General features: G+C 41.8%; 1 protein-coding gene across 6 annotated transcripts in view; it reads right to left on the bottom strand.

The window, feature by feature from the left end:
* The window catches only part of fgd4a (FYVE, RhoGEF and PH domain containing 4a), a 96,066-nt gene that overhangs the window by 25,233 nt on the left and 44,286 nt on the right, over positions 1-26,547 (bottom strand). For 3 of the 6 annotated variants that reach the window (XM_055939745.1, XM_055939747.1, XM_055939743.1), the window contains exons 2-4: positions 17,616-17,699; positions 2,710-2,844; positions 1,621-1,804 (exon numbers count right to left, since the gene is read on the bottom strand). In XM_055939745.1, the coding sequence (XP_055795720.1) occupies positions 1,621-1,804; positions 2,710-2,844; positions 17,616-17,699 (403 nt within the window). Of the gene's footprint in view, positions 1-1,096; positions 1,367-1,620; positions 1,805-2,709; positions 2,845-17,615; positions 17,700-25,000; positions 25,206-26,547 lie in introns of those variants that run through there. The other 3 variants (XM_055939746.1, XM_055939744.1, XM_055939748.1) reach the window with 3 other exon arrangements.

Here is a 26,547-nt window from a genome sequence, read left to right on the forward strand (position 1 = left end):
ATATCAGGCAACAACAAAAGATCCTGCACCCCCTGTCAAAAAATCTTTACGTTGTCTCTGACTGGAGTTTACAGCACATTTTCTATATTAGCAGGTTAGGGTCAGGTGCGAGCCTCAGATTTTCACTTTGTCTCACATATAGTCGTGAGGTTGCGGATTTGTTTTAGCGTTCGCAGGCGGGTGCGGGTGAACAAACAGCTGCCCCACTAGTCTATACAAAGCACAGAGGACTGTTGTGGTTGGTTAGTGTAGGCCATGGAAACACTTGCGCAAAACACTGAGGCAATATGTTTCACAAATCCTCCTCGTAAACTTGGCTTTAATCTTTGATAGATAGAAACGATCTGTTAACTTTCCAAGAAGTTTACAGAAAGGCTGAATCACCTTAATGCGTCTCAGTATTAAAAAATGTATACAGTCGTATGATAGCATTTAGAGGTAGACTGTATTGCTACATTAATAGCATCATCTGCTGCGTTTCCAGGTTCCCTCTACTAAGAAACACAGCATGTGAAGCAGATTATTACTAGGCTAATTCTATTCCTTAGAGGCTGCCCTTCTTCTGCCAAACTAAACCAAACACACTCGGAGGGTGAGTCTGTAGCTCCAGAGACCTGAGTTGGTGTGTAGAGGCCTGGGTCGTCAATAATGGACTGAGCGGGTAATGCTGTTGGACTCCACTGTATGAGTGGTTCACACAAGGGCACCATTGTTTCTCCCTCTCAGTCGCTCGCCAATGGGCCTCCTCGCATTTTGTTAAAATCACCACTCAGACTTGTAACCAAGCGGGAATGACAACAGAAACGTCTTAAAGTCATAGGAAAACAGATGGCACAATAGATAACTAAAATACTAATATTCAATTAGCAACAAGTGTTAAATGAAATCCCAACTTATGTCATTCTGAGACTGGCTGTGTTGCTATAGAGAAAATGCTCGGCCTTGGCCTTGTGGTAACTTATTAATCTCTGACGAAACAATAGACTCATTCACACAGCCAAACCTTTTGACACACAGCCAAACCCTTGAGGACACAATATAACATCATCTGAGACAGGAATCAAAACATGAGAAACTTTGTGTTATAAAATCCTACCTCTTTCGTCCAGACTTCATCCTACAGCAGTGAGCTCTCTCCCGCAACTGAGGGAGCAGATTTTCCGCTTTGTCCAAATCTCTTTTCATCCTCCACTAATGCTTTGGCTTGTGATACACAAGCTGATCTCTAGTGCTCTCTCTGTCTAAAGCGTTCCTCTGAAGAAATATCAATGAACCGGGCTGAAAGTGACTTCTGCTTTTTAGTTCATCTTGTAAATAGTAGGAGATATTAGGAAACTTTTGCATGCAAGGTTTATTAACGTCACACTTGATTACTACACTCATGTCTGCCTGGACACGGTATTTATTTTAGTAAATGGAAATACCCATGTCAAATCTCTCTCTCTCTCTCTCTCTCTCTCTCTCTCTCTCTCTCAGCAGTTAGTACAATCTCTCAAAATTCACAAAAGCATGACACACACGAGCAATATTTTCACACACATTTGAGTTAGCGCTGTATCTCAGATAGGGTCTAATTTATACTTTTCTCAGTCTGTACTCTACTTTTCCCCCCTCCTCTACCTGTTCTCCTCGAAGTGGTTGATGAGGTTCAAGACTTTGGAGGGTTTCTCCCGGCTCTTCGCCACCATTGCCCCTCCTCTTCTCTCCTCCATGGTGGCTCTGAGGAGTGCTCTCTCCACACGCCCCGGCGGGTGGGCGGCGGACTTCGTCACCGGGCTCTGGAGGTGGGCTGGCTTCGGAGGCACTGAAGGGATAATTTGAAAAGGCCAGTGGTCAGGGCTAGAGAGGTCGGAGGTCATGTTGGCATGGCCACTCTAGGTGCCTTTCTGTGACTATACATGAGCCTCCACCAGCATTTTACGGAATGTTGACTGTCTTTCGTGGAGTTTGGTGTTCTTCCAACACAAGGTGGTTACTAAAGGCTAGTCTCATTCCCAGAGTGTCTGCGACCCATGCATATAAGCCTGCAAAACACGGCTACTTTAGGCATAGCATTCATCATCCAGAATTAGATTGAAATATAGCCATTCTGTGGACTAGCAGAATCCTCTTAATGGCATGAACTATTCTATAACCCATAGAGGGGATGGTCAATGGACTGTTGTAATGGGTTAGGGTCTTCCTTTTTATCTCTGGAGAATGATTCACTGTGTTCAAATAAAAGAGGAATGCAACACCATTAAAGGCAAGGTTTCACCACTGTGTCACACACTGTGTCTGGTTACATAACTGGCTCTTCCTTGTGGCATGAGCTGTTTTGTCGTACATGTTTTGAGCAGTGGTGGAAAAAGTAACCAATTGTCATACTTGAGTAAAAGTAAAGATACCTTAATAGACAATGACTCAAGTAAAAGTGAAAGTCACCCAGTAAAATATTACTTGAGTAAGTCTAAAAGTATTTGGTTTTAAATATGCTTAAGTGTCAAAAGTGAAAGTATAAATCATTTCTAATTCCTTATATTAAGCAAACCAGATGGCACAATTTTAGATTTAAAAAAAAAGTTATGGATAAAACACTCCAACACTCAGACATAATTTACAAATTTAGCGTTTGTGTTTATTGAGTCCGCCAGATCAGAGGCAGTAGAGATGACCGGTAATATTATCTGTAAATTACACAGTAATATTAGACCATAATATTATCTGTACCTTGTGGTTTGGGCTGCAGTGAGGGCCTGCTGTCCGAACTTCTTCCATTGACACCCCCCCTGCTCTTCTCACTGGGACTCTTCCCACACAGACCTGTCCGACTGACCCTTGCACTGTGGGGGCTGCTGCTTAGAGCTGAAAGAGAGAGAGCGCAAAGAGGAATGGTGAGATTCTCGACAACACTCAGTTGGCTGCGGGGTGACAGAGCTGGGATCATATGACGTTTAGCATGCCTCTGTTGTACTTATTTTGAAAGAGGACCTCCTCACTTCCATACCATATATCCTGTTTTTTGTGATTCACATCCATGTTGCACCACAGACAGAACATATACCACTCACAGAATATCACCGTAATACACTACATCTTCCTCCATCTTCTACTATTCATTTGGCCAATGGCCAGGGGGGAAAGTAAGCCGGTCTGGTACACCGTCCCGGCAAAATAAATAGTGGGGGTATGCCGTACCAGTAAATCATCAGCCTATCACAATAATTAAAACTAAATGTCAAGAAAAGTGTAGGCTACAACACCACTATTTATCATTAGCGCATGTCAGAGGCATGTCAGAGGCATGTCAGAGGCATGTCAGAGGCATGGATAATGTGCGAATGAACTTGAAAACAATGCGATGTGGTTCAAGGAGAACACTGCCATGGCGGAGATGAGTGGCTGACACAGACGCGCGCGAACAGCAGTGGAGGCATAAATCCTGGCCTAATTACACTGTGTGGTGTTTTGTATAGCAGATGTCTCTTAGCATTCACCACTGTGTTCGGAGGCTGGGACATGATGCCAGTAGATGAACGGGAGCTGGTAGCTTAGTAAAGGAGAACGTTGAAGTTATTGTTTGACAATCAGATGACAACATCATGACCGGCTGTGTTTATGCCACAATAAAAGGTCATACATTTTCAAAAGTTACATGATAAATCTTTACCGACTAGGCCCACAGATATCCTTAAAAAAAAAAATAATGTTGGTGTACGCGCAAGCATATGAGGTTCTGTACCGGGAAGAAATGAAATCTACTTTCACCTCTGCCCATGGCTGAACATTACAGTCTCCATGTAGTTCATTATCATGCTAATGACCCAGATGATTGTCAACAGCACTGAGCCTGGTCTAACCATCTGCTAACAGATGGTATCCCGGCTCAGGAGAAGACCCAGATGCAGACAGTTCGAATAACGGACGTTTATTATATAAACAGGGGGCAGGCAAAGGAAAGGGCAGGCAGAGGTAGATAGTCCAGGGCAGAGACCGTAAGGTACAGAACGGCAGACATGCCACGTGCAGAATGATCAAAACTGGGAAAAATAGAAAACAGGAGCTTAAGGAAACAGGAGGACAAAAAAACACGCTGGTAGGCTTAACGAGACAAGTGGAACTGGCCACAGAGAAACAGAGAACACAGATATAAATGCACAGGGGATAAAGGGGAAGATGGGCGACACCTGGAGGGGGGTGGAGACAAGCACAAAGACAGGTGAAACAGATCAGGGTGTGGCAGATGGTCCATCTTCACTCCAGTGTGTTTAACTAATACTATCGGACTGTTTACACCAAGTCTATAGTCAGAAACACTCCACAGTCAAGTCTCTACAATTGCACAGCCATCCCTATTAAGGTAACACTACATGGCACTGTTACTTTATAGAGAGTTTCCACAAAGAGCTTCATCATTCTGGGAAGTCTCCATTAAGCGCAGTCATGTAAAAACATGACTTAACTCCACTGAGGTATAAGAAGTAACGCACATGTGTCGGTTGAGTGAGCACTCACACAACCCTTCACTCAGCAGCTATACAGTATAATCAATGTGTAACATTGTCCATTGTCTCTGAGAGGCTGTCTATTCCTAGTGCTGCAGAGCCTGCATTACTGCATGTGATGATGCAAGCAATTTCTGATGCAAACAATGTTTTCTCCATGGTAACTCTACAGAGAAAACGACGACGAGTTCACCGAAAGATCATGGAAGTGAAATTCCATCCTAGTTCGACGGAACATTGAAATGCGACCAAAATGTGGTAACAGTAACAGCCTTTTAATTTTTTTTAATAGAATCCCTTCGATTCACAAAAGTATGATTTGCTCATCGTAACAAGGAAGGAACTTCAGTGGCATTCTGTGTATGTGTATGAAATGGTGTCACATAGTTGAATGTGTACATATACAGAGCCCTAAAAGTATTTGAAACGTAACTCTCTAGAGCTCATGACCCCTTAAGTCCCCTGTTTACTTGATGTCACTTGTTAAATCCACTTCAAATCAGGGGAGGAAAACAGGTTAGAGAAAGGATTTTTGTATGTGTGCCATTCAGAGGGTGATTTAAGTGCCTTTGAAAGGGGTATGGTAGAAGGTGCCATGAGCACCGGTATGAGTGGGTCAAGAACTGCAAAGCTGCTGGGGTGACTTTCTAAACACGGCCCAAGTTTCGTGGATAATTTTAGAGCTGGCCTTAAGAACTCGGCTGATTACATGCTTGACATCATCTGCAATCACTTTAAAGGGGACATTTCAAAAATGTTTTGCGCCATATGATACATTTTGGTTACAATCATGTCTCCACATCAAGTTGCTATGTTAGTGATTGTAGAGAGAGTCAGGAAAACCCTCTATAGTAAATAATGAAGGTTGTTATTAACATGTCAAACACCCAGTCATTCTGCTGTAAATCACCTCCATGTTTTCACCCACAGTGAAATGCGGACCCTATCCACGACAGAGCGGCCAATGTATAGTTCTGTAAGTACTGTATATGACTGAAGTTCACACACACACACACACACACACACAGGTGTCCTATCGTTAAAAGTGGCCCGCCACAGATCCCCATGCAAATTAGCAGCAAGCGGCCTGCTAAGCCAAAGCATGTGGACATTAAGATGTTAGGCAGCACAAAGGGCCCCTTTCTGGGTTAATTCAGAGATAAGTACTTTATACCACTGAAAAAATGTAAGTAAAAGTATTTTAATTTACTACTTCAGTAATTTTTTGGGGTATCTGTACTTTAGTATTTATATTTTTGACTACTTTTACTTTACTAAATTCCTAAAAAAAAATCTGTACTTTTTACTTCATACATTTTCCCTGACAGCCAAAGTAGTCGTTACATTTTGAATGCTTAGCAGGACAGAAAATGGTCCAATTCACACACTTATCAAGAGAACATCCCTGGTTAATTTAAGACACTCTTTGAAAAAGTAGGCCTCAGACCTTTCTGGAAGATGGGAAGGGACTCAGGGGGGGAGCTGTTTCCACCATTTGGGTGCCAGGACAGAGAAGAGCTTTAACTGGGCTGAGCTGACAGGGGTTGGATGGTGAAGAAACCAGAGGTGGCAGAACGGAGTGCTGGGGTTTGAGCATTCGAGCCATTTCATTCCACCAGGGAGGAGGGGGCTTAGTTGTCTGTTGCTGATGGAAACATGGTCAGGTCATGGTATGACAGTCTCGTGGGAGATGAGCCCAATACAAACAGCCTTTATTTAACCAGTCTGAGTATGTTCTCTCTAAGAAGACACACACATGCACGCGCACACACTCGCACACACAATTCAGTTTCAATTCAGTCAATTCAGAAATTAAAAATTGAAATTGCAATTCAATATTTTAGAATAGAGCATCCATTCTCAATCATTGTTTAATAGATTGACTACAGTAAGCGTTTCATGTAGAATCTAATTTCCTGAATTGAAACTAAATTAACCCCAAACCTGACACACACACACACACTGACCACAACAGGACGGCACAAGACCAAACCAAGCCAAAGTTTTTGCAATTTCCATATCACACATGACTACAGTAATTCAAATCCTTTACTCTTCTCTTTTATATGAAAGTCCGTCTTCTGATTCCAATTTAAAACCACATTAGCCCACATCAGTTAGACAAAGTGAATATGGATGTTTGCAAGGTGAGCTTCTGAGCCTGGGGTAGAAGGCCAAACAGGATTCTGTAGAAACTGGAAAGTGAGCAAATATTGAACATTCGCAGCTGAATCCAATAGTTAATAGTGAATGCAGAACTCCGATAAACACAATCCCACCTGAGGCTCTGTCCTTGATTTACACTGTAGGAGACCTGCTACCATGGCAACTGGCCCGAACCTTCTCAACACTACAAAATATTTGACTATTGAGCAGGCAGGGAGAACAAGCTCGTGGGCATTCGCTTGTGTCCAAAGAATTTTAGACCAACTCTGGTGGAAATCATGGCATTCATTTCGCTCAAGACAGTCATAAGTAAATCCTCAAGAATGATCCAATGAAAATGATCAAAGACATGTATCTAGCATCTAACAAAAACAATTATAATGACACATGAAAAATATTCCCCCCAGTACTGAACTCTATCACCGTATTGCAAGGCTGAGGAGTCTTGCCATGGCGCAGAGAACTGAAAATAGGCCAAAATACTCCTCTTAATCTTTCATGACATCCGGAGAGAGGAAGAAGATCCGTTCAAGAAAAAAAATAAGTTTACCTCAGGCCATGGTCTGTGTGTTAAAGCCTCCAGTGTGCTGCTGGTGTTACCAAAGATATCTCCTCCGTTTAGAAGACGCCTCCCTGTCCTTGCCGACACAGATACACAAGAATGCATGTTTACCAATACAACCGCGCTCAGAGAGGATGAAGGAATGTAGCAATCTAACAAAACCACTCTCCCTCTAATCAGAGATAAGAGCAGCGTATCCACATCCTTTACCTCACTGAGAGAGAGAGAGAGAAAATAACAGGATCGACCAACCACGATGCCTCTAGGAATATATCCTGTTTTTAAGCGGACGTTTGAAAAAGCTGTACCTAATTAGGGATGTGCATCTTTCCATTTCAAGATGATTCGATACCTGTCTAGATACATGGGCTACAATAGGACACAGGAACGCTACGTTGTAGTTTGAAACTAAAGGTGGAACGAATCGATGCAATTCGGTGCGATGGGATTCGATGCACTAACATATGTTGCATAAACACTTTCATTTCCCATTTTAAATTAAAATCTGCTGCTGATGGAGCTCATGAGCTGGGCATCTGAGCTAGATCTGTCTAAGCTGACTGTGTGTGTGTGTGTGTGTGTGTGTGTGTGTGTGTGTGTGTGTGTGTGTGTGTGTGTGTGTGTGTGTGTGTGTGTGTGTGTGTGTGTGTAATTGATGTATAAGTCTATGGTGTATGTAGACAACTAAGCGGATCCATAGCACAAAACATTGTGAACCGGCGATTTGTAACGTTCAAATCAATTTTCTGCCCGATGCATGCTAGATTTAGATCGGTTTGGAGTGTCACATAAGAGCATAATGCCTTTGTTACAAAAACCCATTGATACCTCTCTCTCTCTCTCTCTCGCTAATCCCTCTCTCACTAATCCTGAGACAACATGTGTGTCCCAACACTCAAGTGAGAGCTGTGAGTAAAAACAATAGGCACACCTGTCTTTCTGCACCCAGCCACCACCCAGTGAGGGGAGTATATGTGCTTCAGACTATAGCTGCAAACCATGGTCTAAGTTACTGTTTTTACTTCTAACCTAAAATAGACCAGAGCACTGTGCCCCAAGGGGAGACCCCACTCTCAGCACACTGCATATCTAACCGTATTTATAATCAAATCTGCCCGGGATACAAAATGGGTGGTAATTCTCAGCGATTTCCAGTTATGAGCAGGGCTGTGTGAGTGCACACAAGAAAAATGGAAGCAATTCCAATTTTAAAGTGAATACATCCACAACATATGAGTGAATATATCCCACAATCCATAAATCGTCTTTGGACTCCTGCCTGCAATTATGAAATACTGTGACTTGATATCATTATCTAATACTTTCACTGCAAAGGGCGACAGTTGTCTAACTCCAGAAATATATGTATACCAACCACAATAGCACATTCATCTAAGAAAACAGAGAAAAACATGAGAGAGAGGCAGGGATAAACTGAATCACTGACATAACCTGAGAATAAACTCACCCAAAGCCTCTTCTACAGAGTAGTAGGAAATCCTTACAGGGCGGACAAGGCAGCTCAAGCCTCCCGTAGGAGCAGTAGGGAAAGTCTGGCAGTAACACGTAATCTTCCCAGGCAGGCACTGCAGCTCAGAGCTACGTGACTCAGCTCAGCGGAGAGACTCACCAATAAGGGGAAGACTAATTCTTCCTTCCCTGCACATAGCGCACAAAACACACGTGCAAACACACACAAGCACACTTCACCATAGCACTATTGTCGCAGTGATAAGGGGAAGTAAGGGTAAATTGGCTCTGAAAGGATGTGTAATTCAATCAAATGTTATAGAATGTGCTGAATTACAATGAAATGAGAGAGGGTTGATGAACATTTAGCAGCCCAAAGTCCTTTATGATAATAACTAATCAACTTCAGTAACACCTTGACTGACATGTCACTTTAGGCCTACTAGCCTACGTGGAGGGTCGTATAATATAGAGATGAACCCAGGGAACAATCCAATATGATAAGGATTAAATTGGTCCAATCTTGGTTCTAATCGAATATAGCAAAGATTACAGCAGTGAGACACAAATAAAACAAATCATACCATGAGTCATACACTAAAACAAACTCACATAAAACAATGCACACACACCTTCCACATAAACCTAATTAAAGTGTTTACCAAATTCCTCATGCTCATTTTGCTGGTCTGATTTGTTTTAATTTTGTTATGAAAGTAAAAGTCCCTTTTTCAGTCTCTTTCTTCCTCAGGCTGTCTCCACACACAGCACAAGGAAGGAGACGGTGAGAGAAAGAGAAAGACACAGAAAGTTAGCCACCCACAGGGTTGGGGAGTAGTGAACTAAGTTACATGTAGTTCAACTAGGAATTTAACTCGATTTTTCAGTAGCTTAGTTTTAATTGAACTAAGTTCAAATCAAGCTAGTGTTTTCTGTAGTTAATGACTTTTTTTTTGCCATGTAGCATTGTAGCTAACTACTGGAACTACACACTACATTTTTTTGCAAAAATAAAATAAAATATGGGTGAAGTAGGCAATCATTTCCTTTCTTTTTCAGCAACAGACCTACGTAATTCTTACTTGAAATATTGTTTTTGTTTTTAATAGGCTAAATTTCACAAACATACGATCCCAAAGTTATCGGTTCTTGCAATTTGTAGTCAATTGTCACACCCTGATCTGTTTCACCTGTCCTTGTGATTGTCTCCACCCCCTCCAGGTGTCGCTTGTTTTCCCCAGTGTATTTATCCCTGTGTTTCCTGTCTCTCTGTGCTAGTTTGTCTTGTATGTCTAAGTCAACCAGTGTGGTTTCCCCGTGCGCTTGCCTTTTCTATTCTCTTTTTGCTAGTCCTCCCGGTTTGACCCTTGACTGTTTCTGGACAGTGTGCCTGCCTGCCTGACCATTCTGCCTGCCTTGACCTCAAGCCTGTCTGCCACTCTGTACCCCCTATTACTCTGAACTGGTTTTGACCTTTTGCCTGTCTACGACCGTTCTCTTGCCTACTCCCTTTTCGGATCAATAAACATCTAAGAGTCCAACCATCTGCCTCCTGTGTCTGCATCTGGGTCTCGCCTTGTGCCATGATAGTCAATGACATTTCAGATTTACATATTGAACATTTAAGTAGGTTGGATGTAGTGAACTACTTTTTCAAAGTACTTTAGTTAAGTCAACTATGTGTTTCTTAAGTGTAGCTGTAGTGTAGCTTAACTTCTTCCAGGGTGAAGAACTTGGTAGCTTTGTAAACTATATTTTCAGAGTAGCTTCCTGTGGCATTTTGTATCGGAAGCCACGTGACCACTTGGGGAACTCAAGTGTTGGAGAGTGGGAAATGTTGGAACAGTAATCACCAGAAAGAGTTTGAGCAGCTCAAGGTACTAATCATGCATGCTCCAGTACTGAGGTTCTAGGATGAAAATCTCAAAACCAAAATCTCAGCAGATGCCTCTAAAGCAGGTTTAGGTGCAGTGTTGTTACAGCAGTCTGCCACTAGATGGCGCCCAGTCACATGCCTCCATGGCTCTGGCAACTTCTGAGTAACTAACTATGCTCAGATTGAGAAAGAGGCATTGTAACTGTCATATGCATATAAGATATTCCATGCGTTTATCTATGGTAAAACAGTGTGGGCCAAAACATAAACCTTTTGGTTACTATTGCAAAGAAGGATCTGGCGTACACACCACCAAGGGTACAGAGACTGTTTCTAAAACTTCCGAAATATGACTTGCAACTGGAGTACAGGCCAGGAAAAGAATTGTTAGTGGCAGACACATTGTCCAGAGCTTTAGACAGCTCAGAACCAAACCCGAAATAGGAGCAGGACGAGACCATACATGTAAACCTTATCAGAAAGAGCTGCCCAGTCTCAGATGAAATGTGGACAGTTATTTCACATGCTACTGCAGAAGATGAGTGTTTACAAACGGTGGTTCAAGCCATAACATACGGGTTGTCTGTACAAGCTATGATATACCCTTATGGTCAATACAGGGATGAGCTATCTGTACTCGACGGAATTCTGTTTATGATTTCAAGAATTGTGATACCAAGTGGGTTACAGAAAAACATGCTGATCAAAATACACACGGTCCATCTAGGGAAGTCAAAACGACGTACAGAATCAGTGTTATTTTGGCCCAAGATGAATACTGATATAGAGCAGACAGTCAGAGCCTGTGAAACGTGCCAGAAAAACAGAGCAAAACAGAGCAAAGAGACAATGTGGGTTGAGGAAAAAGAGGTATTGAGACCATGGGGCAAAGTAGGAATAGATCTCTGTTCTCTTGAGGGAGAGAACCATGTTCTACTGATGGACTATTACTCTCATTACCCAGAGTGCTTTGCTGAAGGACACTACTGCTAGTCAGGGGATTATTCATTGCTCGCCATGGGGTCGAAGAGATTGTCCGTACGTACAAGAGTGAACAGAAAGAAACTATGAAAACGGGTCCAAGGTGCTCAGTGCACTAAGTCCAAATGATAGAGTGAAAATGCATGATGGTAAAACGTGGAGCCACGTGACCACTTGAGGGACGCGCATCCCCCGCACAGGAGTTTAAGACCGGGAGATTCCAGCTCAATGCACTATACTTGTGTGGCTCCGGTTAACTGAACAAAGAAGAACTTATGTTGTAAAGAACAATTGTTTTCTTTAGTATTTCTTAGACAAGTAGATACAACACTTCCCCAACACTGGCCACCCACTGCCCTACTACTCTCCCGAACACTCCATATTTAACCACTCTCTAACAGCCTCCTGTAGCTTTCTGTCTGTTCACCTCCCCAAACATCTACAAACACTTCCTTTAGCTACGCTACCATTTCTCCCCAGCCAAAACCAGTATGAAGTCCAAAGTAAAAGTTAGTGTCATACTACCCATGAGCATACTACCCACCAACAAAAAAACAATTAACTTTCCTGCAGTCAAATGACCAAACCGCCCTATAGTGCCCTCAGGTGTGGAATGTTACAAATATTTTTCATAATTTCAAAATTATTTTAAAAACCTTATTTTTAAACGTAGAGAAACTGGTGTGTCTATGTCAAATGGTTTTGTTATATTTCAGTCTTCTGTGATGTATATAAAGTGTAATATTGGGACGCAAACTCAAAATTGAATACATTTCAACTCTATATCTGACATGGTACAGGTGTCTTATGTTATTAAGCCCATAATTATGTGTGTGAGGTTGTATACAGTTCATTCGGAAAGTATTCTTCCCTTTTTCCACATTTTGTTACGTTACAGCTTTATTCTAAAATTGATTAAATAAAACATTTTCCTCATCAATCTCCACACAATACCCCATAATGACAAAGCAAAAAACTGAAATAGCTTATTTACATAAGTATTCAGACCCTTTGCTATGAGACTCAAAATTTAGCACAGATGCATCTTGTTTCCATTGATCATCCTTGAGATGTTTCTCTAACTTGATTGGAGTCTACCTGTGGTAAATTGAATTGATTGGACATGATTTGGAAAGGCACACACCTGTCTATATAAAGTCCCACAGTTGACAATGTCAGAGCAAAAACCAAGCCATGAGGTCGAAGGAATTGTCCGTAGAGCTCCGAGACAGGACTATGTCGAGGCACAGGTCTGGGGAAGGGTACAAACACAGTGGCCTCCATCATTCTTAAATGGAAGTAGTTTGGAAGCTCCAAGACTCTTCCTAGAGCTGGCCGCCCAGCCTAAATGAGCAATCGGGGAGAAGGGGCTTGGTCGGGGAGGTTACCAAGATCTCGATGGACAATCTGACACAGCTCCAGAGCTCCTCTGTGGAGATGGGAGAACCTTCCAGAAGGATAACCATCTCTGCAGCACTACACCAATCAGGCCTTTATGGTAGAATGGCCAGACGGAAGCCACTCCTCAGTAAAAGGCACATGACAACCTGCTTGGAGTTTTTCCAAAATGCTCTTAAAGGACTCTCAGACCATGAGAAACAAGATTCTCTGGTCTGATGAAACCAAGATTGAACTCTTTGGCCTGAATGCCAAGCGTCACATCTGGAGGAAACCTGGCACCATCCCTACAGTGAAGCATGGTGTGGGGATGTTTTTCAGCGGCAGGGACTGGGAGACTAGTCAGGATCGAGGGAAAGATAAATGGAGGAAAATACAGAGAGATCCTTGATGAACAACAACCCTAAGCACACAGCCAAGACAACGCAGGAGTGGCTTCGGGACAAGTCTCTGAATAATCTTGAGTGGCCCAGCAAGAGCCCGGACTTCAACCCGATCAAACACCTCTGGAGAGACCTGAAAATAGCTGTGCAGCAACGCTCCCCATCCAACCTGACAGAGCTTGAGAGGATCTGCAGAGAAGAATACAGGTGTGCCAAGCTTGTAGCGTCATACCCAAGGAGACCCGAGGCTGTAATCACTGCCAAAGGGGCTTCAACAAGGTACTGAGTAAAAAGTCTGAATACTTACGTAAATGTGATATTTTATTTTACATTTTTTATACACTTGCAAAACAAATTACAAACCTGTTTTTGCTTGGTCATTATGGAGTATTGTGTGTAGATTGATGAGGATAAAAAAAGATTTAATACGTTTTAGAATAAGGCTGTAACGTAACAAAATTTGGAAAAAGCCAAGGGGTCTGAATACTTCCCAAATGCACTGTACTTTTGCTTCAAAGTAGATTTGTTTAAGTGTAACCGGTGTGAAATGGCTAGCTAGTTAGCGGGGTGCATGCTCATAGCGTTTCAATCGGTGACGTCACTCGCTCTGAGACCTTGAAGTAGTTGTTCCCCTTGCTCTGCAAGGGCCGCGGTTTTTGTGGAGTGATGGGTAATGATGCTTTGTGGGAGGCAGTTGTTAATGTGTGCAGAGGGTCCCTGGTTCGAGCCCAGGTAGGGGCGTGGAGAGGGACGGAAGCTATCCTGTTACATTTAAGACTACCTGTCACGCCCTGACCTTTGAGATCCTTTTTATGTCTCTATTTTGGTTGGTCAGGGCGTGAGTTTGGGTGGGCATTCTATGTCTGGTGTTCTATGTTGTTCTATGTTTTGTATTTCTATGTGTTTGGCCTGGTATGGTTCCCAATCAAAGGCAGCTGTCTATCGTTGTCTCTGATTGAGAACCATACTTAGGTTTCCTGTTCCCACCTGTGTTTGTGGGTGGTTATTTTCTGCTTAGTGTTGGTTGCACCTTGCAGAACTGTTTCGGCTATTCTTTTTGTTATTTTATATTCAGTGTTCAGTCAGTTATTCTAATAAAGATGAACACGTACACCGCTGCATTTTGGTCTGACGATTCCTCTTCTTCTTCCGATGAATGCCGTGACACTACCAAGAAACACTCTGTGTGACCCTGATTTAGCCTGCAGTAAAAGGTTAAATGGAAAGTATAAACAGAAGTAAAGAGATGTAAAAGTTGTTCGAGAGAGATCTAAATGATCTTTCTTACGTTTCGCAGAAGTCTGTGCAGAGAACTGTGAGTGGAGCTTCCGCATAGTCGGCTATCTGTCTGTGTGTCTGTCACCTTGTCTTTCAGAATTTGTTGCAACAGTGTAACGCAGATGTACAGGTTCTCAGATTCTAACAGTCAGCTCATGACAGAACCTACTGTATAGCACAGGAAGCCAGTATTCTATTCTAACACACACATACATGGGCGGTGTTTAATTCATCTACTTTCCTGTGGGTATGGTCTATACATTTTGAACACACACACACACACACACACACACACACACACACACACACACACACACACACACACACACACACACACACACACACACACACACACACACACACACACACACACACACACTCCCTGTGACATCAGCTGTTGGGGAATGGAGGGTATGGCAGACATTTCCTTCCATCCCTTTATTAACCAGTCTGACCAGTAGGTATTCCTCTCTGCAGGTATCTCATTGCATGCTTTCTTAATGCATAGCTTTAATACTATGGTAGGGACTATATTATTACCAAGGAGACACAAGGTTACCAATGTTTAGGACCTCAAGACCCTCAACAAAAAGATTGTCTAAAAACCTGCAACCATGTGCATTATCTGCTACCTGGCCTTTAAAAGTACCAGAGAGACCACTCTGCTACCTAGCCTTTAAAAGTACCAGAGAGACCACTCTGCTACCTAGCCTTTAAAAGTACCAGAGAGACCACCCTGCTACCTAGCCTTTAAAAGTACCAGAGAGACCACTCTGCTACCTAGCCTTTAAAAGTACCAGAGAGCCCACTCTGCTACCTGGCCTTTCAAAGTACCAAAGAGACCACTCTGCTACCTAGCCTTTAAAATTACCAGAGAGACCACTCTGCTACCTAGCCTTTAAAAGTACCAGAGAGCCCACTCTGCTACCTAGCCTTTAAAAGTACCAGAGAGACCACTCTGCTACCTAGCCTTTAAAAGTACCAGAGAGACCACTCTGCTACCTAGCCTTTAAAAGTACCAGAGAGCCCACTCTGCCACTCTGGATATTTGATGAGTTTGAAGAGTACATTGTGCCAAACAATATGTCTAAAAATAAGCAATATCCAACAGGGTAGTTTTGAGATATTAATATTTTTACTTTTGAATAAATGTATGTGAAAATGTGTATTTCAGAATCTAGACATACTCCATATTTGAGAGAACATTATAAGGAGTATAATGACACCAAGATGTTGTCTGTATAATGTACGGTTCACGGATCATAAGGTCTTATAGGAGGCATGTACAGGTCTAAAAAGGGCCTAAAATTGCCACTTTCATCATGATTTTCTCAAAAAGTATTTGTGATTCAAATGTAAAAAGCATTTGAAACATCCTTCCTCCAAATGAAGTAACTATGTGAGAATTGCCAGAACAATCTGAGATACCCCAAATATTTTCAGACTATGCTGGCGTGGAATCACCTTGTAGTGAAAAGGAGAGTTAAACCCAGTGTTTGAGTAGCAGTTCCAGACTGAACTCCCAGAGACACAGAAACCAGATGACCAACTACAACAGGCAGACAGACAGGATTTACAGTAAGGCCTGTTGAACCACCCAGACCTTCATCAGATGAACCCTCCCCTCACCCACTAGTTCACAGTCCAATTTTAGATTATAGGCTACCCCCTCTGAGGCTGATCAATGGGGAAAACTGGAAGAGAGGGATATAGGGAGGGAAGGAGAAAGGGAGTGAAGGGGGGGTGGCATATGACAGGACAGATGCATTCAAGGGGGGGGGGGGCAGATAAACACAGAGGAAGAAATAGAAATACAATGAATAGAAGGAAAGGACAGACGAACATAGAGAGAACGGGGGTAAGAAAACTGGTAGATGAGAAGAGAGGAGGACGGTAGAAAGCAAAAGACAGAGAAAGTGTGGCACAGAAGGGAGCGACTCATACATCATTACTGCTTTAAGCCACACCCACACCCACACACCACACACACTTTCTGTGAAACCTGTGTGCTGCCAAGGAGAGTGTTTCTACAGTCCAGCATGCATTCCCCTGCACTGCCCATATATTCTGGATGGGACCACATTCACCCTTTCATTCTATTACTTTCATTTTCTCTCTGCCCTAAACAAAAAAGGACTATGTAGCACGAATGTGTGGTGACACCTCTGTCCCCAAACAGACATACACTCTGTCCCACATACCCATGCTCAAACACAGTGTCACGTTCCTGACCTATTTATGTTAGTTGTTATGTGTGTTAGTTGGTCAGGACGTGAGGTTGGGTGGGCATTCTATGTTTTCTGTTTCTGTGTTGGTTTTGGGTTGCCTGGTATGGCTCTTAATTAGAGGCAGGTGTTTGGCGTTCCTCTAATTAAGAGTCATATTTAGGTAGGCGTTGTCACAGTGTTCGTTGTGGGTGATTGTCTTCCGTGTTTGTGTTATGTTTGCACCATACGGAACTGTATACGGTTTGTTCGGTTTATGTAGTCTGTTTCCTATTTGTGCGTTCTTCGTGTCTATGTAAGTTCTCATGTTTAGGTCAGTCTACGTCGTTTGTTATTTTGTATCATTTCAAGTGTAGTTCGTGTTCGTTTTTCGTCTTGTCATTAAATCCATTATGTATTCACAACCTGCTGCGCCTTGGCTCCCTCAATACACCTCCTCCTTTTCCGAAGAGGGAGAGGAGGAGGATCGCCGTTACACACAGCATTGGCTTAACACCTCACGACTGCACTTGGTTAAACTGAGAAGCATTGACAGTGTTATCACCTCAGGCTGGGGGAAGGAAGGAGAGAGCTTTTAGAAAAGGAAACCACAGCACAATGAGCAAGCAGTACACCATGCTTACATGTACACAGCACCGTAGGGCCTGTCATTTCACAAAGGTTAAATACTCCTCTTTTAGTACAGTAGACTACAGTAGCTAATGAACAGAAACTAATAGTAGGAGAGAGGGGAGATAGCAAGATTAAAAGAGAAGATTGTGATATTGAGAGTGAGAAAGGGATCAAGTTGACCTTGAGCGTGTTGGATCTTCACCCCGACACAGGCCTCCTCCTCAGTGTTCTTGGAATGGAAACAGCTGGGCTTGCCTTTCTTTTCTGCAATGACAAGTCCAAATGTTAACAAATGCTAATATATCAAGTTTACTGTAACGTACTGTAGAACACACCAAGACCCAAACATTCACCCAACATGGATAGAACAGGGGCAAGAGGAACCAGCCTGAAGTAGTTTATAGAGCTCAATGATTTATTGAATAGGCGACAGAGAGAGAGAGAGAGACAGAGACAGAGACAGAGAGACACAGAGACAGAGACACAGAGAGACAGAGACAGAGACACAGAGAGAGCGAGAGCGAGAGCGAGAGAGAGAGAGAGAGAGAGAGAGAGAGAGAGAGAGAGAGAGAGAGAGAGAGAGAGAGAGAGATACAGAGACAGAGACACAGAGAGAGAGAGACAGAGACAGAGAGAGATAGAGAGAGAGAGATTCGAATTCTGGAATCTCTTGTGTAGCTTTTGCAGGATTCTGTACAGCAGCTATATGCATATTTGGAGCAATTCTGATCCTCTGGTTCACATGAGGGGAGAGTTATTATTTTATATGTTTGGAAATAAAATAATATTCCATCCCTCAGAGATTTAATTCTAATTAGTTAGAATGTAATATGTAGGGCATCCTCACTAGGGAGAGCTAAGACACTCACCAGAGCCATTTCATATGCACATAAAACATTAAAGAGAAAACAGCCATGTTATTAATACTATGATAGGCCCACACACATACAGTGTATTCGGAAAGTATTCAGACCCGTTGACTTTTTCCACATTTTGTTACGTTACAGCCTTATTCTAAAATGGATTAAATAAATATAAATCCACATCAATCTACACCATTAAAACCCCATAATGACAAAGCGAAAACAGGTTTTTATTAAAAACTGAAATAGCTTATTTACATAAGCATTCAAACCCTTTGCTATGAGACTCAAAATTGAGCTCAAGTGCATCCTGTTTCCATTGATCATCCTTGAGATGTTTCTACAACTTGATTGGAGTCTACCTGTGGTAAATTCAATTGATCGGACATGATTTGGAAAGGCACACAGCTGTCTATATAAGGTCCCACAGTTGACTGTGCATGTCAGAGCAAAAGATAGGATTGTGTCGAGGCACAGATCTGGGGAAGGGTACCAAAACATTTCTGCACCATTGAATGTCCCCAATTACACAGTGGCCTCTATCATTCTTAAATGGAAGAAGTTTGGAACCACCACAACTCTTGATAGAGCTGGCCACCCGGCCAAACTGAGGAATCAGGGAGAAGGGTCTTGGTCAGGGAGAAGACCAAGAACACGATAGTCACTCTGACAGAGCTCCAGAGTTCCTCTGTGGAGATGAGAGAAACTTCCATAAGGATAACCATCTCTGCAGCACTTTATCAAGCCTTTATGTTAGAGTTGCCAGGCGGAAGCCACTCCTCAGTAAAAGGCACATGAAATCCCGCTTGGAGTTTGTCAAAACTCTCAGACCATGAGAAACAAAATTCTCTGGTCTGATGAAATCAAGATTGAACTCTTTGGTCTGAATGCCAAGCGTCACGTCTGGAGGAAACCTGGCACCATCCTTACGGTGAAGCATGGTGGTGGCAGCATCATGCTGTGGGGATGTTTTTCAGCGGCAGGGACTGGCAGACTAGTCAGGATCGAGGGAAAGAAGAACGGAGCAAATTACAACGAGATCCTTGATGAAAACCCGCTCAAGAATTCAGACTGGGGTGAAGGTTCACCTTCCAACAAGACAACGACCCTAAGCACACAGCCAAGACAACGCAGGAGTGGCTTCAGGACAAGTCTCTGAAGTTCCTTGAGTGGCCCAGCCAGAGCCCGGACTTGAACCCAATCTATCATCTCTGGAGAGACCTGAAAATAGATTTGCAGTGACGCTCCCCATCCAACCTGACAGAGCTTGAGAGGATATGCAGAGAAGAAAACGAGAAACTCCCCAAATACAGGTGTGCCAAGTTTGTAGCGTCATACCCAAGAAGACTTGATGCTGTAATCGCTGCCAAAGGTGCTTCAACAAAGTACTTAGTAAAGGGTCTGAATACTTATGTAAATGTGATATTTCAGTTTTTATTTTTAATACATTAGCAAAAATGTATATTATGGCGTACTGTGTGTAGATTAATGAGGGGAAAACAATATTTAATCCATTTTAGAAAAAGGAGTAACGTAACAAAATGTGGAAAAAGTCTTCGGGTCTGATTACTTTCTGAAGGCACTGTATACACACACACAAACACATGCAAGAGTAAGTGCACATACATGCAAAATGTTCCGATCTTTCTTAAATTTCAACCAGAAACAGTACCCACATTCTAACATTTGCCGTTACGACAGTAACAGTCAGGATGCTGAAGTCCAATAATAACATCAACCGGACATTCTCGATGTTACAGTACAGAGGAAACTGCCATAGAAAGTGAGTATTGAGTATGTAGGGGAATAGAGGAAATGCTTACTGTGGGGCCATGGAGGGAGGTGGGTGTGTGTGTGTGTGTGTGTGAGGGTATGATATCCTGCTGCAGGGATTAAAGAGGGCTTTCTACACCCACCATCTGGACTCCTCATGCCAGGCTTTCCAGCTGTTCACACACACACACACACACACACACACACACACACACACACACACACACATTTTAGTATAGATTGCAGAAAGCGTGTTTCCTAGTAGCAGTACATACATACAGTTGAAGTCAGAAGTCATTAAAACTTGTTTCCAACCACTCCACAAATTTCTTGTTGACAAACTATAGTTTTGGCAAGTCTGTTAGGACATTTACTTTGTGCATGACACAAGTCATTTTTCCAACAATTGTTTACAGACAGATTATTTCACTTATAAATCACTGTATCACAATTCCAGAGTCAGAAGTTTACATACACTAAGTTGACTGTGCCTTTAAACAGCTTGGAAAATTCCAGAAAATGATGTCACGGCTTTAGAAGCTTCTGATAGGCTGATTGACATCATTTCAGTCAATTGGAGGTGTAGCTGTGGATGTATTTCAAGGCCTACGTTCATCATCACGTTCTAACACAGGACAACAGAGCTGTGATCGGGCGCACTCAGTCCAGTGCAGCCCAGTGATTGGACAGGCCTGAGGAGTGATGGGAGCCATAGGTCAGTTATGGGGCACGGGGACGAACACTGTCAATGACAGCCATTCAGTCAAACGTCTGAGGTGACACAGAGATGACAAGGATATTCATTGTAGATTAGGAGTGATGAGAGATGTTATGAAAGAAAAAATGAGAGACTATACAAAGCTCTGATGAAGGTGTCTGACACCGTTACTGTGTCTAGCATAGTGTGGATGTTTGAATCGGGGCTATGTTTTGTTTTGTATGGAGAAATACCCACACAATCATGTCCTTCAGGGCAAATGACCTGCCAACCACCTGAGAGCTGTGGTGTTGTCCCATCTACTGCAGTGTGTGTCAAATCGAATCAAATGTTATTTGTCACATGCGCCGAATATAACGGTTGTAGACCTTACCATGAAATGCTTGCTTATGAGCATTCCCAATGATGCAGCGATTTAAAAAATTATGATAAAAATAGTAACACAAGAGAAATCAAATACACAAGAATGGAGCTAAATACAGAGAGTACCAGATCAATGTGGAGCTAAATACAGAGAGTACCAGATCCATGTGGAGCTAAATACAGGGAGTACCAGTACCAGATCCATGTAGAGCTAAATACAGAGAGTACCAGATCAATGTGGAGCTAAATACAGAGAGTACCAGTACCAGATCAATGTGGAGCTAAATACAGGGAGTACCAGTACCAGATCCATGTGGAGCTAAATACAGAGAGTACCAGATCCATGTGGAGCTAAATACAGAGAGTACCAGTACCAGATCAATGTGGAGCTAAATACAGGGAGTACCAGTACCAGATCAATGTGGAGCTAAATACAGGGAGTACCAGAACCAGATCAATGTGGAGCTAAATACAGAGAGTACCAGTACCAGATCAATGTGGAGCTAAATACAGAGAGTACCAGTACCAGATCAATGTGGAGCTAAATACAGAGAGTACCAGATCAACGTGGAGCTAAATACAGAGAGTACCAGTACCAGATCAATGTGGAGCTAAATACAGAGAGTACCAGTACCAGATCAATGTGGAGCTAAATACAGAGAGTACCAGTACCAGATCAATGTGGAGCTAAATACAGAGAGTACCAGTACCAGATCAATGTGGAGCTAAATACAGGGAGTACCAGTACCAGATCCATGTGGAGCTAAATACAGGGAGTACCAGTACCAGATCAATGTGGAGCTAAATACAGGGAGTACCAGAACCAGATCAATGTGGAGCTAAATACAGAGAGTACCAGTACCAGATCAACGTGGAGCTAAATACAGAGAGTACCAGTACCAGATCAATGTACAGCTAAATACAGAGAGTACCAGTACCAGATCAATGTGGAGCTAAATACAGAGAGTACCAGTACCAGATCAATGTGGAGCTAAATACAGAGAGTACCAGTACCAGATCAATGTGGAGCTAAATACAGAGAGTACCAGATCAATGTGGAGCTAAATACAGAGAGTACCAGTACCAGATGAATGTGCAGAGGTACAAGGTATTTGAGGTAGATATGTACATGAAGGCAGGGGAAAGTGACTAGGCATCAGGATAGTTAATAATTAAGAGTAAAATAAAGAACAGAGTGCAGCATATGAAGAGAGCAATTTAATTAACAACTTAGCAGTCTTATGACTTGAGGGTAGAAGCTGTGTCGGAGCCTGTTGGTCCGGTACCGTTTACTGGACGGTAGCAGAGTGAACATTCTATGCCTTGGGTGGCTGGAGTTTTACGGGCCTTCCTCTGACACAGTCTGATATAGAGGTCCCCCACCTTTGTTTTTACACTGCTGCTACTCGCTGTTTATTATCTATGTATAGTCACTTTACCCCAATCTACATGTACAAATTACCTCAACTAACCTGTACCACGACACTTTGACTCTGTACCCCCTGTATATAGCCTCGTAATTGTTTTTTTTAACTTTAGTTTATTTAGTCATTTTCTTAGCTCTATTTTCTTAAAACTGCATTATTGGTTAAGGGCTTGTAAGTAAGCATTTCACGGTAAGGTCTACACCCGTTGTATTCGGCACATACGACAAATTTTGATATAGAGGACCTTCCACCACCCTGGTTGTGTGTGTGTGTGTGTGTCCACACACACTCCATTCAGTTCTAGTGCCACACACTCATCATGTCCCTGCAGTGTTAACATTTCAAATGCCTCTTTAAAAACAGCCTAGTAACAGTAAAGACACGCAGTCAGCAAAAAGCTGAGCTGCTGCGTCATTGACAACCTCTGAACATTTCTCCATCCTCTCCTCTCTGCTCCTTTCCTCTTTCCGCAGGCAGTGCTATAACACCACAGAGATTCTCACAAAACAGGCACTTGACCAAACATTTTTGCCTAAAAAGAAACACATTTCCCACAATTATTCCTCTTGGATCACTAAGATTAGGATCTGTATTTATCTATTTCATAATTATGATGTTTATTGATCAGATTTGATGCAATTGACCACAATTTACACAACAAGCAAAGCAAAATTTTTTATTACCGTAACAGTTTTCAAAGTCCAAAAAAGTCATAAACAAATCCATTTCTAATAATTTTTTAACATTGCTCACCTAATGAAAAGGCCTGAAGTAAACATAACACTGAAAACAAATATGTTTACAATTAAATTATTAAAATGCATTTTGTAATTTCTCACACATCCTTTTCTGAATCTTGTTATTTGTCATAATTATTTGTGTGTATTTTTATGTACAAATATTTGGATAAAGAACAAATGGCACACTATCAGATTAAGACAAAATTACAAAGTAAACATTACGTTTTTCCTAATATTTCCTAAATATTGGTACATTGTGGTAATGACAACCCGTTTTCAGAGATGACAATGCATGTTTCGGTAATGAGTGTTGCATAGTTTGCCATTGAAAAATGGTGCTGAGTTCTATTAGAGATCCAGTAACCCAATACTTAATCTTATTGTGTCATTTGTTAATCCCAAATGACTTGCATAATACTCAAATCACTGATCTTAATGGAATTGACTAAAATACCCCTTATGTTAGTAGAAGTAGAAGTACTGCAATTACATGCATGTATTTTCAAAAGTCAAACGTGGACTTAAACATTAAAAAAAACAGACTTAAATTATTATTTTTTTCCCCCAAGGAGGACCTTTACTTCCTGTATTAGGATGTGGATATGTGTCGTTCCAAGGTATTTCAGAAGTATTTCTACATTGAATGGGATCCTATGGGCAAATGGTATAACATGATATTCATATAAAGTATCTAAATATGTGGGATATGGACCGAAAATGGGATATCAAACAACAGCGTAGGTAAGTGTTAAAACAGGTACACATGTCAAAATGTACACACCTCCTTTAAGTAACAGGGTTGCTCTCTGCTGAAACACAAACTCCAGATTGTGGCTTTAAGTAAATAAATACAAATGTTACACTCATATTTCTTGACAACCGCTGCTTAATTACATAACTGATGCTTATTATCATATTGAAATTAAAGTTCTCATTACTGAAACGGACCTAAAAATGATGCGGTAATGAGAAACATGTCCACAGACACTGTGCTTTAATGTAATAAATATTATAGTTTAATGTAAACTTCAACTAGTATAGCATTTGTTATGCTTTATGGACAAACAATAGGAACATATTTGGGGGTTATATTCAAATAACTTTGGTTTTTCTTAAGTGAAATTGTATAAAATGACCCAAGAATTTAATCCAGACGCATTTTGGTAATGAGAATTTGGGGATAAAAAAATAAATTCTGGCCAAAAATGCAAAATGTATTTTTAAAGTAAGACACTGTGCCATAAACTAAGCATCTTAGTCTTCAGAATGATAGTTTATTGTTGCAGATGCAACATGGTTTTCTAACTTAATTTGCCACTACCATGGTTAAAACTGGTTTCATGAGAATCACTAGCGAGAGGTTCGGCTGATTCTACACATAATAAACAGATCACTTGTCATCAGGCTTAAACCCTACTACAGAACTGTACAATGTGTGTTGTGCTGATGCACTACGGACCCCCATTAAGTACTGTGGGGGCCTACACAAACAGCTTACTGTACACACATGTAATTCTGTCTCAAGGCTCACAATTTAAAACCCCATCTACACAAAACTACTCTTCCTCAGCAGGTTAACAACATAGAGCATCTATTTCTGGATATATTTGACAATGTGTGTGTGTGGGTGTTTGAGGTTTTGAAAATAAAACAACACTCAACAATAATATCTGGACAGTACCTGAGTAAGCTCCTCTCCAGTGTGGCTGGGTTTTCCCATGTCTGTCCGTAGTACACTGCCTCTCCATGACAAATCCCTCACAGCCCAAGTTTGACCAGAAAAGCAGATCAAATTAAGTTAGGTTAGTTAGTTTGGTCTGGCCCTACGTCGCAGGTTTCCTCATCTGGTGGTTGTTGCTGCGTTGATGTGTTTGTGTTGTTTACCCTCAATGCTCTACCCTCTCTGTCTGACAGTCTGTCATTGTACAACCGGTTCCCAGAATGCTGCTGGTGTCACCGGGTGGGGGAGGGACCTGCAGTTAATGTGTGTGTGTGTGTGTGCGTGTGTGCGTGTGTGAGAGTCAGTGGAGGTTCATCAGAGGAGGAAGGGGAGAACCATCCTACTCAGAGAATTTCATAAAATAAAAATACTGACACATTAAAAAAGTTACCAATTTTAGATAAACTATACTAAATATATTGATGTCACCAAATAACTGATTAAAATACACTGTTTTACAATGAAAGTCTACAGTAGTCTCAACAGCACTCTCTAGGGTAGCACCATGGTGTAGCCGGAGGACAGCTATTTTCCATTCTCCTCTGGGTGCATTGACTTCAATACAGAACTTAGGAGACTCATGGTTCTCACCCCCTTCCATAAAGTTACACAGTAATTATGACGACTTCCAGAAGACAACCTTCAACCTATCAGAGCTCTTGGCTGCAATTTCTGAGGATGGTAACTCTAATGAACTTATCCTCTGCAGTAGAGGTAACTCTGGGTCTTCCTTTCCTGTGGCGGTCCTCATGAGAACCAGTTTCATCATAGCACTTGATGGTTTTTGCGACTACACTTGAAGAAACTTTCAAAGTTCTTGAAATTTTCCGGATTGACTGACCTTCATGTCTTAAAGTAATGATAGACTGTCGTTTCTATTTGCTTATTTGAGTTGTTTTTTAAATAATATGGACTTGGTCTTTTACCAAATAGGGCTATCTTCTGTATACCCCCCTACCTTGTCACAACACAATGGATTGGCTCAAACGCATTAAGAAAGAAAGAAATTCCACAAATTAACTTTTAACAAGGCACACTTTCATTGTATTGTTTTTTTGTTGTTAACCTTTCACTTATTTACCTAATTAAGCTACGTTTGTGAAAAATTATATTGAAAAAAATATACACTTTTTTTATTCAGATTTTTAAAATTCAGATTTTTCAGGGGGTGCTGCAGCACCCTCAGCACCCCTGCTTCTCGTGGCTATGGACAACGATGTAGGCTAGTATGGCTTGGAAAGGTTGTTGTGTATGGTTACAGACAGCTGTTGTGTTGTGTACTGAAGGGAAAAGTTGAGAGGAGGAGAGTGCGTTGATGCAAGAAGGAATTATACAACGAGCAAAGTGATGATGCTGTATGTGGTATGTGGTTGCTATGAAAATGAACATTTATAGGCTAGGTTGTAGCAACCTCATGATGTGTATAGGGCAAATTCAGGTATCATGTAGTAGCCTAAACCTATCGATGTTACATTGAGCTGAGTGAATAAAATATGAATGACAGTCAT

This window comes from Salvelinus fontinalis, chromosome 12, assembly GCF_029448725.1.
Source record: "Salvelinus fontinalis isolate EN_2023a chromosome 12, ASM2944872v1, whole genome shotgun sequence".
NCBI lineage: Eukaryota > Metazoa > Chordata > Actinopteri > Salmoniformes > Salmonidae > Salvelinus > Salvelinus fontinalis.